Source organism: Limanda limanda, chromosome 2 (genome assembly GCF_963576545.1).
Source record: "Limanda limanda chromosome 2, fLimLim1.1, whole genome shotgun sequence".
Lineage (NCBI taxonomy): Eukaryota > Metazoa > Chordata > Actinopteri > Pleuronectiformes > Pleuronectidae > Limanda > Limanda limanda.
The window spans coordinates 13,822,122-13,838,036 of NC_083637.1; the positions used below are offsets into that span (position 1 = coordinate 13,822,122).

The 15,915-nt window shown below is 41.0% G+C and overlaps 1 protein-coding gene across 5 annotated transcripts in view; it reads right to left on the reverse strand.

Moving 5' to 3' along the window:
• The window catches only part of ctnna2 (catenin (cadherin-associated protein), alpha 2), a 260,226-nt gene that overhangs the window by 12,193 nt on the left and 232,118 nt on the right, over nt 1–15,915 (reverse strand). For 4 of the 5 annotated variants that reach the window (XM_061092617.1, XM_061092608.1, XM_061092625.1 and 1 more), the window contains 2 exons: nt 10,128–10,279; nt 5,077–5,190 (listed from right to left, as the gene is read on the reverse strand). In XM_061092617.1, coding sequence (XP_060948600.1) covers nt 5,077–5,190; nt 10,128–10,279 — 266 coding nt within the window. Of the gene's footprint in view, nt 1–5,076; nt 5,191–5,269; nt 5,315–10,127; nt 10,280–15,915 lie in introns of all 5 variants that reach the window. The other variant, XM_061092592.1, reaches the window with a different exon arrangement.

Here is a 15,915-nt window from a genome sequence, read left to right on the forward strand (position 1 = left end):
GTTCACATGTTTGTATTTTTCTCTTTCTTATGTCAGGCAATGGAACAAGCTTAAAATAGTGACCCCCCCAATAACATGTTAACCAGCAGTCACTTCCAAACCATTTCAACACCGCTGTTCTGCTCCGCTACAGTCCGGATTCTGTAACTGTGATCTTGTCTGAAAAGCACCATTGACAGACATTAAAGATGGCCATGTTGGGACTTTGGCTGCATATGTATAATGATCATCCAGAGAAAAAGACTCAAAGCCTGAGACTGGGAAACAAACCGCTGCTCTAGTACTGAATGAACAGAGTAGACATAGATATAACTGTGCCTCTAGTTTACTTGGCAATACTGTCAACTAATTTGTCGCTAATGTTTATCCAAAACTTCTATACATATGTGGATTGGAGCTTTTTTAAAATGTGGCTAAAGTGTTTGTGCCAATTTTTTGATCAGTCAATTGAATAAAACTCCCATAAGTCGACCGGCCAACCGACAGTCAGTGACGCTGCAATTGGCCGAGCGATGGTGTAACCACATCACAAACTTGACTCTATCATCAGCCACTCATCCACTCATGGGTATTTGGGGATGTGGCACCGGACTGCGGCTGGTGCATCCTGGGAATTGCATAAACCAACAACTAAACCAGCTCATTCAGGCCCAGTGTAGATTCCCTCTGCTGCTGCTGCCAAGCCACACAGGCGACAGTGCAACAGCAAATCCCATTAAACAGTGAGTGGAGTGAAAACACTGCACACATTTAAAACAAATTGAGACGGTATAATGAGGAACCAATATTTTTAAACCAGCGATTTCAGCTGGGCAAAATTGTACGTTGCTTTGGAGGAATGCTTGAATGAGTCATTATGAATAATAGTTCTCACACAGCTGTTCCCTGCTCTGGGCTTCCTGCACCAGTTCTTCTTTAACCTAAGATAAAACATCTACTGCATATCTGCAATTCCACAAGTTACCAAAACTTCCATATCCGAAAGATTAAATTGCTTAATACTTACTCATGTTAATAAGGACTAATGATGTTTAATTACCAAATTGTAACCAAAGTCTCAAATAAGCACATAATTAATTATTATATTAAGCTAAATCAGTGGCTGACAGTGTTTGTCTGAGTTTGACTTATTGTCTTCAGCAATATAGTTTAAGAAAGTATTGGCCATTTTTCCAATTTTAATTATAACCTTTCTAAACTTTACATCTCCCTCTTACATGGTTTGCTAAATAGATTTCATGTTTATTGCAGTCAAAAATATAATGTAGGCAACACTGCACTATAATTGCCTCCTAATCAATAGTGACACAGGTGAGTGCCCTGTGCCACCAGGCAGATCACTGTGACTTTCAGGATGGAGGGTTGTTAGAATATATTTTCAGCTCAAATTGTTCTCGCTTCCCAACTGTTGAGGTTCCAATTATTCACTTATTTCTATAATTGCATCATGAATTATGCTGCCGGTGTCAAAATGATGGGTATACCATAAGTGCAGATAAGGTTTTGCAAGAAAATGAGATGAGATGATTGAGAATAAGAGCAGACGAGGTGAAGATGTTTCTAAAACTGCACTCATAACTGTTTCCTCCTTCTTGTGCAAGTAAGAGCTTCAAGAAGAACCGAAAGGAACTTTTCTTCCAAACAGCTAAAGGGAGCAAAAAGTCTCTTGAAACTCAACAACTTGGATTGTACATCCATTTTCTAAAATTAGGGATTAAGGGAGGTTGGGGAGAGAGAGAGTTGGGGATTTGTTTGGTATTCCGATTAACTCGGAAAACGGTGTGACAAAAGAGAGAGAGCGTCAGGGAAGAAGAAAGATGGAGAGAGAGAGAGAGAGAGAGAGAGAGAGAGAGAGAGAGAGAGAGAGAGAGAGAGAGAGAGAGAGAGAGAGAGAGAGAGAGAGAGACAGACGGGAGGGGGTTCTGAATACAAAAGAAAACTGCGGCACAGGGGTAAACACATGAGCCAATTGGGATGTCAGGGGAGCAGGAAGGGACTTGCTGAGGTCCCCTCCTTCCTCCTCCCCCCCACCCCTGCTCTCTAGAATTCACTTATCCCCAAATCCCTTCCCCTGCTTTACTGATAACAACGAGGAGCGGGCCTTGGGAGCTTAACATAGTGGCAAAATCCAGCCGGGGGAGTGCGGTGCCAATACACTCTGCGACTCGGCTGCGTCTGCGGGGATTAGAGCGCTTTCCGGGTTTCCTCACCGAGCGCGGCGTCTTGAAATGACTTTAATTTGTTTCATTTGAAATAAACTGCCCGGACACTCAGAGTTCAATTTTATGGATGACCTATCAACAGTGTTATCCAATCACTGTGTCAAGAGATGTTGTGCGTGTGTGTGTGGGTGCATGTGTGTGTGAGGTGGGCGGCTTTGTGTTTGCCTCCTTGTGCATTATCCGTGGTGTGTTGTAGAAGGAGAGTTTGTGTCTGCATGCTCTAATAGAAAGAGACACTATGTACAGGCCTCCTTTCCCCTGTGTGTGTCTCTGCCTTCTCATTATTCATGTTTGCTCTAATAACCTAGCTTTATGCGTAAGTATAATAGAAGTGACAAGTGGAGCACCGCACAAGGCAAAGCACTGGGAACAAAGGCTCCTGGGACTGCCCCCGACTTGATTTGATTTCTCTCTACGCCGAGCAAGGGGGAGACGGTGAGATCGGGTAAGTGAGACGGAGATATCATGCCTGTGTCCTGTGCGTGATTCCCGCACACTGGAGGGGCTTGTAGGGCTCATGACTGTAAACCTCAGTGTGCTCTTGTCAGCTCCAATGGAGAAAATGGATTAGGCTTCCTCTTGTCGGAGTAGAAACACAGAACCCGCGTGCACTTGGCATGACCGTGACAGGACAGCAAGCTTTATCCTGACAGGACAGGCTGAGGCGGACCGGGCAGATCACCAGTGGTTCTCAGCAAACACATCTTTTTATGGATGTGCTTGCTTTGCGCGTGTGTAAATGTTTAGTCTCTGAGGGCATAACAGCGTCTATGGGTAGAAAAACAGGCGATATCAATTGACTGTGCGAGTGGCCTTGTCGGTGTGCCAGATGTACCACCACACGATGATGCCAAATGTATAAGTAGAAGTAAACATGTTTAAGAACATGCTGCGATACATCGTTGGGTATTCATTCAATGCAAACTCGAGGGCACAGCTTGCTAATTAAATGCCCATGAATACTCATTACATTGACACACGTCGCCCTTCCATCCACCTCATATCATTGCACTACAACAACAAGTTATGACAAAGAGACGTGCTGCGACTTCAAACTGTTCCCATGAGGAGCTGCCCACTCTCAGCACAGTGCAGTGCCAGCAAAACTAGTTAACAGTTTGGTGCTGTGAAGCTCCTTTGTGTGGCAGCGCTGGTGCGTCGAAGCTCAGATGGCCATGAAGTTTTACTCAGTTGGAGCCCTGGTGGGAGTAGACATACAAAAAACTCAAAGCACTTCACACCCCGGACCCCCACGGGCGTCCTGGAGCAGCTATTTGTTCATTGTTGGATGTCAGATTTGACAATATCTACGTTTTATGAGTTGTCCCCTTCATTCAGCAGAGGAACTGATAAACTGATATAACCAAAAACTTTTCTATAGAAGTAATGTAAACAATATAGTTTAGTTCCATTACATTTTACTTTAAACAAAAAAACTTCAAGATTGATATTTTTAGGCCACATTATCCTATTGATTTATGTTATGGCACGAAAACACAAGATCAAAACCCAGTTAATACCTGACATTCACATTAATCTCAGGTGATCGGATCACAAGTTGACAGCTCGTAGGTCATTGGTTCGCATCTGGCATTAGAATGCATCTTCATGTGCAGATGTCACATTCAGGCAGTTGGTGGGTGATGGATCTTTTGCCTTATGTTTATATTTAAGCACTGCAGGATTGTGTTGGCAAATGTGACTCGTACTGTGAAACATTGCGTTGTTGTTAAGATTAGGAAAGTGCTATATAAATTTGCCCATTAACCATTTCTTTTCAAAGTAAATGTTAAACATCCTACTCAGTTAAGGTTCTGTTTGAAATAGATGTATTTATATACGGGCATTTTATTGAGAAATCTCTATAAAGGACTTTGCTGCTTCAGTTTTGGTCAGTTGGGTAAAACCATTAGATAACAGCAGCTACATTTTAGCCAATGGTGTCAAACTTCAGCTTCACACTACTGAGTTCCTAACATATATTTGTTCACTTTACGGCTCTTTTCTATTTATGCTGTTCTGATGCTATTATTAAGAATTAACCATGTCCTGTTATTACCACTTGTGCTCACAGTGACTGCAGGTCAGTATCAAAACATGTGTTTGTGCATGTTTTTTGCTTTGTTTTTGTTTTCTATTGTGTTTTGTTTTTAACTAGCATCACAACAACAAGTATAAAGCTGCACAGAACATTTGTTTAGCAACAATCTGCCAGCGTTTTGGTTTCATTTATTTCTCCCTTCTTTGTGCATTACCCCTGTGTGTGCAAACTGTGTAGAGACCCAGGCGATATAATACAGGCTTGTGCCACAGGGAGAGGCATTGGGCCAAGTCACACTCCTGCCATCCACAATCCATTCAACATGCAACACACCGCTAGAGCCTCTGTATTGCTGGAGGGGAGCAAGCACTGATACCCTCTTAATGTTCTTTAAGCTGGGCCCAAGTGAAAAATTCCTAATGTGCAACAAAGACCAGACCCTGGCAATCACAACAGAAGTCTTGACACAGAACTACACTGTATTTTGTGTTTTGTGTGGCATCTAAAGGGAATTTGTTAATTGCTTCTTTGTTTGTGATTGCAATTTAACACCTGCCATCCCCAAACAGTGTTTATTTAGAATAATCCCCCTTGTTATAATTATTTAAATGGTCTTTCATGCTATGTAAGTGAAACCAGTTGGATAAATCTGCTCGCGTGTGGCCAGGAGCTGGTGTGGGAAAGTCAAACTTGCATTTCAGCAAACTGAAGCAATGATTTTTTTCCCCCCATAATATATTTAACTTTCAGCTTCAACAACCAAGACACATCAAAGAAGTTTTGGGAACAGGGGGAAAGGGAGGATTGACTCACCCGAGCACTCTGTCCGGCGATCAGCTGGTCATCTTCAGTCTGGACACTAGTCCTGCTGCGAGTATCATAGTCCTCTTGTTCAAAGTCAGAGTCGTCTTCCAGCTCCTCTGGTGTCTGCGAGAAACACAAAGACAAGGTTGAGTCAAAGAATCAAAGTGTGAGATAGAAGCTGTAAAAGGAAAAAAAATCTGACAACTGAAAAAGGGCAATTGTCTTGATGCCCCATTGTGCAGGAATCCTGAGAAACAGATCGCAAACGTTCTCCTTTGTTGTCATTTTCTGTACACAGTGCCTCGCTGGGAGGTTTAGTTCAAACTCTGGCAGAGATGTCACCGAATTAAAACAGTCAAATCACAGACTGATGTATTCTGTGAAAAACTGACAGTTTGTCTAAGCTCCCTCAACACTGGATCAAACACGAAAGACACAAATGGGGGGAATGGCAAAAAGAGATTTGTTGAGTCGATCAGGTCGTTTTCGAATATACTCTTATTGAAATTTGTCCTACTAGTATCTAGCTTCATTAAAAGGGTGAAAAGAGCCTTTCAACATAGAATCCGTCAAATAAGCAATAAGTTAAAAGTATATTTTTCAATATAAATATCCACAAAATACAATATTAGTTTTACTTTGTGTCTTTGAAGATGTGTCATGTTTAAATATTGCTGTGTGATGGTTGTTATTCCTTCATGTTATTCTTTTTAACACATTTCTATATATGTTCGCTTCGGAATGGCCATCGCCATGGTAACGTACTTGCTGGCAGAGCAGAAGAACACATCAAAACATTGACATGTGTAAAGTCATCATTTCTACATGATGCCAGCATTTCAAATTCCAAGTGTTGTCACGGTTACCGCAGTAAAGAGCACTGGGAGTTATTCTATTCACCGGCTGCGGTGACATAATGATTTATTACGTCAATACATGTTTTACACAAAACCAGCTCACATTGGCTATCAAGGTCCAAATAACAGTTTGACCACAGACCAGAGCCTGGGGCAATAATGAATTACATTTACTGTTACACTGCCTAGTAATTGTGCTCTATGTCTTTTTTAGTATCCTCAACAGTGATTGATCCAGGATGGCCCATTGAACTCAGATATTCGGTCACTAATGGATTCGATGAGACAAGAACAATAACATATAACAGTTATACAATGAGACCTAACGAGGGGCAGTACCAACCTGAATAAAACATTTCCTGCACTTATGCAATGCACTTGTTTGCCCCTTATATTATTTTGTAATAAAAGTGTATTCAAGCACAAATTCCACTTTGTTTTAATTAATATTTGTAGTGTCTTTGCTCGCTATGTGCCTGTAATTCCACCAAATCTCTTCTGTTCTAACCTAATTTTCTCACGGGAAATACTTCTCCAATTATCTTCTCAGGACAACATTCGCCTTTTTCTAATGCACTTAATGCAAGTCTCGGCTTTGTGAGACAGTTTCTTAAACATACTTTAATAGTAGTAGTGGCATATCTGGTGCAGAGTCATTCCATAACGTGTATAGCAGAGGTGTAGCATGGCATTCTACTACAGACACACCTGCCCCGATGTGGAGACTGGTCCGAAGACTTTCAGGGACTTTCGGGGGTTTACGCCGCTGTGTTTTTCCTGCCCCCAAAATCTTGTGTGAAGGTTGAGCATAGGCAATTAACACAAAGACAGACTGACACAGGCCACGTTCACACAGGCATTAAGAACGTGTGAACACAAAAAGCACACCCTTGTTCATTTCAATGAGGTTCAGTGGGGGTGTCGACATGCAGGGCTGAAGCGAAAACACCCGCTGGTTTTCTGGGGCAAAGGATGTTACCTCACCGATTCAGTTGTTACCTTGTGATCGTCCCAATGGAAGATGAAATTATAACGTCCATTGAGGTTAGGTTTTTACCCATTGTCACTCCTAAACTCTGCACTTTGCGATATTTGCACCACCTTATAGTATCACTTATTTCATTCATTTATTCAGTTTACTCAGTAGCTACCTAGTTTATTTTAGTATAACATTTATATTAAGGTGTATATTTTATCATTTTATTTGATATATTTGATATTCTATATATATTTTCATTTCTTGTGTAATATTGTTAAGCATTGGCTAGAAAGGAGTCTGTGACCGAAGCTTTCAATTACGGTTTCCTTTATACTGTTCGCAGCTAGTCGTCCTCTACAACGACTCGTGCTATTCGAGCTGTGGTCTCGCGCTCGAGCCCCGCCCCCGTTTGAACGCCAGGTATTTTTTTGTTGCGTTGTCGTGAGGACTAGAATAAGTGAATTCACAAAAACTTTTAACAACTTTTGACAAATGTGCTATTCACATCGAGAAAACAACACATTTGTAAGCTATTTTATTTAGTGGTTTTATTGTGGAAGGTTGATGTGTAGTTCCTGTTATAAGCAAGGTGCTGGTGGGACTTTTATTTTGAAGGGGGGTTCTAACGGAAGGGGGTGTTGTCCAGAGAGAAGTGCGAAGGAAAATATACGGGTGCGATCTCCCGATTAAATAACCATCTCTCGTGTCACTTTTCGGCTGAGGCCTGACAGTATAAGAGGAAAAAACCATCGGCTACACAGAGTCTTGAATTCGAAAATGATTCAAGACTTTTTAATACTTTTCAAGGGTCTTGATTTTCCCTAAATTTATATATCACCTTTTAATACTTTTCAAGACCCCGCGGATACCCTGTAATAAAATATATCTGAGCGTAGGATACATTTCTCTCATGGTGATGAATCCAGGGGTCCAAGGTTTTGAATAAATGTTTTTTCTCATTTGAAAGAGCATGTTTTTCAAACCGAAGCATTTCATTGCCAGCGACTGCTGGATGTTATTCTTGTGGTCATGATAAAGTATTGAATCTTGAATCTGTTTGTTTATTTGCTGGTTGGTTGTTGTGTTTGTTGTCGTCAGGATCACGCAAAACATTACAAAATGGTTTTAAAGAAAAACTTGGTGCAAGGATGGGACTTTTATTTGACATTGAGATATTGGGATGTTTTTGTTGTTGACATTTCTAACAATTTCCTAGAGAATTATTCATTCATCTTGATGAAAAAAGCTCTACTGAAGGCCATTCTACTTGTTATTGTGGTTACTTTTCAGAATTTAAATTCGGGCTCATAGTGTTTGAAACCCCTGTGCACTGTTCAGGTGTCTGATGAACCTTTAAACTCAAGGTTCCATTATCAAAACCAGTTTTTGAGTCCGTCATCAGGGAACATGTTGCGGGTTCCTGAAGCAAAATGGTCCTTTTCATCACAACCCTTTTCAATTTTGAAAATGCACTGCTGGTTTAGGATTCAACTTCCAGCAAAAGTTTCACTCTCTGTGTGAGAGGCTGTAGGCCAGTTTGCTGAGAATGTGAGGGTGTAAACAGTCGGTGTATTACAGCTACCACTCCTCAGGCACTGGTCAATTTCATACATGTTCCATTTTAATGGCTCCAACTCCATCCCACTGCTCTGCTGTGTGTGTGTGTGTGTGTGTGTGTGTGTGTGTGTGTGTGTGTGTGTGTGTGTTTGTGTGTGTGTGTGTGTGTGTGTTTGTGTGTGTGTGTGTGTGTGTGTGCGTGTGTATCTGTTTACATTAAGGCCAGTGCAAAACTATTTTTCAGAACTTTCAATATAACTTTACGTTAGACCTGCCTCAATTTTAAACACTGTGGAGAATTGGTTTCTTAATCCATCGACTGCTCATAAGATCTGTGTTGTAAAATTTCTAAAGGAGCCGTTACTAGGCTTAAGTGGGGGGAAAAAATCACAGACACATATATAAGCGCAGACACAGACTCACACACACACACACACAAGCCCACAGACACACAAACTATTACATGTGGCACCAACATTTGCTATTTATATGATGGAGTTAGACAACAGAGAAAGCAAGGATCTTCCAAGTTGTTTCCTCAGAAAGTAATTGAACTTGGATGGGATTATGAGGCCAGCTGGTCCCAGGCAGTTCAAAGCTGCCTGTTTTACATTATTTACCAACATCAAATTATTTTCCATAATTAGATTTTTTCCAGAGCTTCACTGGGAAACCTTCCAGCCTGCATAAAGTTGAATAAATGAATTACATGCTGAGGAGAGAAGGGCCAGTTTGGGTGAAAAATGCAGATACTGTAGCATCAGAGTAAGTATGTGAGGCAGTGGAGCTGCTGGGGTCCTGCTGTTCTGCAGCTTTTTTTCATCATGACATTCTGTAAAGCTCTCTGCCAGCTTTATAAAACAGATAATGTGACAGGGACGACATCTCGAATGGGAATTCAGTTGAATTTCAGATTTCAGTTACGGTTTCCTTTATACTCAGGGCAGAGAGATCCTCTTCTACCATCAATGACCAGCAGCCCATTATACTGAAGGCCCTACCAACAATGTACCATTGTCAGGATAAGATAAATGAAGAGGAAAAAATGTAACATATAATAATATGATATATTATATATAAGAAAATATGTCTGGGCGTATGAAACATTTCTCTCATGGTGATGAATCCAGTGACTGAAAATGTTAATTTTCAAAGGTTTTGGAAAAAAATGTTTCTCATTTGAAAGAGCATGTTTTTCATTAATCATTAATTCAATTAAATTAGTAAATTAAATGTTTTAACCGATGGTGAAATAGTGTTGGAATAACTTAGTTGTGAACTTGGCCATAACTGTCATCTATTACTTTAAAGGTATTATTAGTTTAATTAATTCAGATATTTATTTATTGGGGGATTTATTTTGTACCATGACTACTGATAATAATTAAGCAAAACTATACACATTTTTCCAAAGTGCTTTATCTTTATTTTGAAGATTCCAATAGATTTTGGAGTGCAGTGACACAGACTTATCATTCAGCAATACTAAGAAATGAACTAATTATCTAGATATATAGATTCATGACATCAAATGTTTAGAAAGTTGGAGAAAGCTAGAAATCAATGATTGCTCTTGGTCTTCCTCAGTGCTTCTACCCACATTCATTTCTGACTGATTGGTGCTGAGCATTTATCTTTTGCTCTTTTGGAGGAGGTTACTGACTTACCCTTATCATGAGGACAGCTTTCCTGATGTCACGGACGCCGTCGTACACCAGACGGGACGCATCGATGAACTCATTCTCCTCGAAGGCCTGTGGGGGGTTTGTGCTCAGAGCCTCGATGGCTACCTCCACTTGTTCAGCAAAACGGGGCATGACTGCAGGAGGGAGGTGGAGAGAGAGAGAGAGAGAGAAAGACCGACAGGAGGGTTAAGTTTGTTTCATTTGTTAATAATCTGCCTTTTCCGACTGAGAAAAGGTAGAAGAGGGAAAAAGTATTGTGAAAGCAACATTATTGATGTGTTGTATCTCTAGTGGAGGACATGATCGCATCCTCTTTCTGCAACAGTCTCACATGCATCAGCCTGTGCTCGGTCGGCACTTCAGAAAAATGGGAGATGTCACCCCAAACCTCCTTGTAGGTGAGAACACGCGTTCGCACATCGCACGCCAATTAGCTATTTCACCTTGGCTTACCCAACAGGAAGATGAGCCTGTCTGTTTGCGTGTGTGCTAGTGTGTGGCATCTGTGTGTGCGTGTGTCTGTGTGTGTAACCTGTGAGGAGACGGCTGTGTGTGCTTGAGTGTTGCAGCACAAGGACGCTAACTTGCAAGCTCAGCCTGTCAACTGACGACGTCTATGAGGGGAAACAATTTCATCAAAGTCTTTTGAGGTGAACAAAAGCCTGGGCACAAAGGCAACGTCCCCATTGACCATAAAATGGTTGGTTTTGTTGTCTGTATCAATTGGCCAGACACTGTGTGTTTAAATGAATTGTGCTGAATGTGAATAGACATTATTCAATATTGAAGCGTTCGGACTGAATGGTTGAATATTTAGCAGCCTACCTTTCTATGTAATCTCCAGATGAGTCACAATAATTGAATGCAGAGTGGAATAATGTGGGGGGCTTTTCACACTGAGTTTGTGCTGTAGTAAATTATCATGACAAAAGCTTGACGATACCTGGACGGACAATCGCTGGGCCGGAAGAGAAGCTCAACATTTTACTGTATTATGTGCTTTCTCAAACACGGCCAGTGACTGCAACCCCACTACTTTGATTATAGTGATTATTTAAAAAATACTTCTGTTATTGTATTATTGTATAAAAAAAGACTCTTTTATGTAGACAACACTTATTTAGGAGAACGGCCGTTTTCAAGGTTAACGAAGACGGACTGAAAAAGAGAAACTGAGGAAAAACCAACTACATGTTTCAGGCTGGCTTTTGGGCCTCATCCAGAAATCCAACGGTGAGATTTTATTATTCACCTCCACACTTTCCTGCTCTCCCTTACACGGGGAGTGAAATAAATCAATTAGCCAGCTTATACTAAAGGTGTATCTGCAGCATATTTATTTGTCTGATATAAAACATAAGCTATAGTTCACCAAACATAAAAGGCACTACAAAAAGTCTCTCCCCTTTTCTTTTCATTTTTAATTCAGTTTAATCCACTTACTGGAGAACCGTAAAATAGGCTTTTGGGAATTGCTGGGAAGGCGTTTTAAATAGAAATATTTAAATGTTCTCCAAGCTCTTAATGAGCAAAGTTGCTGATGGTAAGGGGCAATTTCACTCATTCCAGTTGAAAAATGATGAAGGGAATTAAATGTGACCATGTAGGAATGGATTTTTTTCTCCCCCTAGGCTTAAGCATAGTTCAAGGTAGAAGTTTTGGAAGTACAATGAATGCTGAAAATCCGACGGCAGAGATGTCATGCACCTATAAGAGCTTCAAACATCCCAACCTTCACAGTTTCTCATGACTAAACCTCAATTTCACATAAAGACAGCTCAATTTAGACAAGATATTACGAGAGGAGAAATCTAAAAGGGCCTCATCCAAACAGCGACGGCATGAAATCGTAAACAGTAAAATTATAAATGGATGCAAATTGGAACTATATCTGAAAATGAAACGCTCCACTCCTCTTAGTTCAGTTCCGTTTTAATAAATAAGCTGGGCTGCGATCGTAGCTGTTGTCAGTGACATCATCACAGCATTGCGTCTTAAACACGGTTGCCATGGCGACATCAAGTGCTGTTTACAGTTTAAATTGAGTGTAGGAGTCTCTGTTTGTGTATTTTCCTGAGAAACATCAATTCAAAAAATGTACACTGCACTTCCTCGGGATCCTCAGCAGCACACCGGCCAGGTCTGAAGTCAATAAGGTGAGCACTTGTCGAGTAATCTAAATACACACAGAGAGACAGAGATTCCTCCATTACCTTTCAATATTCTTCTATATGTTTTGATTTCTTTCTATGTCTATGTTACAACGTGCGTGTGTCAGAGTTCTGTGTAGTGTTGTATTTGTAGTGCAAGTTTATGTTGGCAAAGGATCACATGACTACTTGTGCTACTATCAGAGATGAACCCTCAGAGACTTATCACCTGACTCAGCAGTTCCTCTCCGCTCTGCAGAGCTTCAGAACATCTTTCAACTCGTTGTTTTGGTTTAACAGCCCACAGCTGGACTATTTTAGTTCACTCTTACTGCTCTCATCAACTATTTAAAAAATTCACTGCACGATATCAGTCCAGCACTAAACAGCAATAGATAAGATACGCATGTGGAGTTACATAAGTACAGATATAATGAGTCACACTATTTTGAATTGTATTAATTAAAAAGGCAATGTTTACTGATTTGTGTTTTGCAATTTCTTACATTATGTTTTAGAGTATTTTAGAATCTGTTTCCTCATAACATTTCTCTGCAACATTTCCCTCCAGGGATTAGTGAAGTTTCATCTAAACATATTCATATATACACATCTGTGGAATTTCAGGTAAAATGTAGTCTTTGAAAAAAAATAATGTCTAAATGTTTAAATCCCTCAAACACTGAGATACAGTGGAGATGAACATCTCCATACTAATCTGTGGGGAAGGGGACATAGTTCTGGATTTAGTGCTTTGGGCCTGCGTGCTCTCCTACACTGTAACCTTGGTTTAAATGTTTCAACCACCTCCTGCTTCTCTTAAAGTGATTTCCTCATCAGCACTCTAACTCCCACCTCTATTTACACACTGATTAAGAGACGGTACCTCCTCTGCTCGCTCGCTGCCATCTGTTTCCCATCCTGACTCAAACCTCTTTCCCCATCATTACAAACTTACAGTGGAAACAAATTTAAAGAGTTACTCATCAGACTCAGCAAGTTTGCACTGTACACCTACAGGCAATACCAAGAGTCCATTTTGAGTATACACTTGCTTCCCTGTTTCCCTTTAACTACAAATTGGTTTCTTTTCCATATCAGTGGCTTATGATGTTATCTGCAGGGCAGTCTGACTGAAGATTTTGAAATAGAATGCTCAGTATTTATGGTAATCGCTAGCCTCTGTTCTCACTGCTTTTAGTCCTCAGAGCTATTATTTTAAAAGTAGACGGTGTGAAGTGTCCTTACTTCTTCGCCTCAACCTCTGCTACACCTCTTTTCAGTGCACTTGATCCACTGATTTACAGACATGACAAGTGGGTGGCAGCCAGAGCATATGTGTTATTGCTCACCACAAAACCCTGTGCTCCGATGTAATAACAAGGACCAACGCCCCCCCCCCCCCCCCCCTGCTATTCTAAATGGCACACTGACTTAGGCCATATATGAGATTTTTAATCTACCGTCTCCAGGCACCACATTAATGATGACTTTAAAATGTGTCCCTTTTTTGAGGAGAAGATTGGTTTAAACACAGGGAGTTAGTTGGCAGAAAAGTGTGACTGGGAAGAAGGGTGGGGGGGGGGGGGGAGGCCATAACCACTTTCCCATTAGGCTATTGATTTTTCTCCCTCTCAAGGACATGCTTCAATCTGAAGGCCCATGTGTGGACTGTCTGTCAGGAATCTATGGCTCAGCTTTACACAGAAGAGTTGTGTGCCTTGGCTCGCCTGCATTTGGCCTGGCCATAAATCTGACCACACTCAATATGAGAAAGAGGGATGGGCAAATTGAGACAAGGTCAGAGGGCAGGTAGTGTTGATAAGTGTCCGGTGTTGACGTGGCAGCTGCCAAAAACACAGGCAAGTGGCCGCGAATGGCACGAGTGGCCGCCGGCATAAACACAGCTGCAGTCAAATAAAAAATACACAAACAGCCAACTCAAAGACTCAAACACACACACACACACACACACACACAGGCAGAGGATAAATGTTTTACACATGCACACCACTGAGAAAAGGAAAAAACGAGAACCACATCAATGAATTCCACTAAAATCCCTGCTCAAATCGCTTAGTGAAATCCTCGGTGACAGCTATTGATTTTTTGGTAGAGTCTCGTTAATTGGACTCAGTTCCCTCTAAAAAAAAAAATGTGTGGTCCTATCTTCGCTTCCCGTGTTGAGGTACACTTAATCATCTTTCCCCCTCGCTGCAGATTTCTCCTTGACTGTGTTCAAATACATAGACATCAAGTGGGTGGGTGTGTGACTGAGGGGGGAGAGGGTGGCAAAAGTTCACAAGGATCAATAGGTGCTTTATGGTCCAGATCAGATGTGCATGGTAGCCCTTAGGAACCCCAACTACCACCAAGAGGGAAACAGGAAGGGGAACCACAACAGCTCTTCATCAAAGAGAAATATGGAGCCAATGAAACGTGGCTCTATCAATAGTTGCTGGATTTCTGCTTTAACATCTCAGTTAGCAATAACAATTGAGTGGACGCGAGGCCTCATTAAAATGTAAGACAGAAATTCTCCTCAGGGCCATGCAGCCAATGCGAGGCTCGGCTATTTGCTGCATGTGTATAGACTATATCATTCTAGCCTTGAGCTTAGGGTGAAGTACTGCAGGATGTCGGCCATTTTAAAATCGTCTGCTTGTGGGGGTATTCATCCTCCTGTCAATGTAATGCTACGTTTCCTGTCTAAGTAGGCTACGGGTCTATTGCAGCTATTTATCTGTGCAGACGCTGCTGTGTTTGGGTTCATGACTTTAATTGAATGGAGCAGCTGCATCTGAATGAAGTTTTACTTCAAACAGTGGGAGTTCATTTTTTAAAGCAGCATTGCAGATGCAAAACCTCTGAGAGAGCTGCAACTAAATCACATACTTGCAATATAATAAACTCATTAAACTGCATGCTTTAGATTTTTCCAGTTTGCTAAATGTAAGTCCATAGACGGTAAATAAGGATTAATGACATGTTCCCACTTTCTTCCACTCTACAGAAATGAAGCCAAAATATCTAACTATCTAGAGTGTTGCTTATTTAGAGCCAGAGTCTGCAGAATAGCAATTGGGGCGTGGAGCTGGAGTCTCGAGGTCCCACGATACATGCACTCGGCCAATTGTGAGTCAGTATCAGCTGCCAATCACAACAGTTCAACCCATTTTTATAGCACCAAATAACTATTGAAAACCCAAATTGCTTGGACATACATCAGCGTGATAAGAATTATCTAAATGATAGAAATCATGCCAAGAAAATTGTATTCGGTGTGTATTTTGACTTTTAAGTTCATGTCCGTCTGTGAACATAGAGGGGTCTGCAGCCAGGGGTCAAATAAGGCACTTTGGCTTCACTTTTGAATAGCTCTCATGTCGTCCATCTTTATTTACAGTGTCAGCCAAGTTGCACACATGACCACCTGCAGGAGAACAATATCATTGCAGCTGTAGTGCCATCCTACAAATGTAGAGATGCTGAGGATTTAACACTTTGAAAATCTATAGTTTCAATATCAAGGTTTTATAAGTAAAACCTCTTCCACTTGTTAGAGCAGATCAAATATTGTATAACATTACTATTTATATCTGTGCCACACTGACATGCAG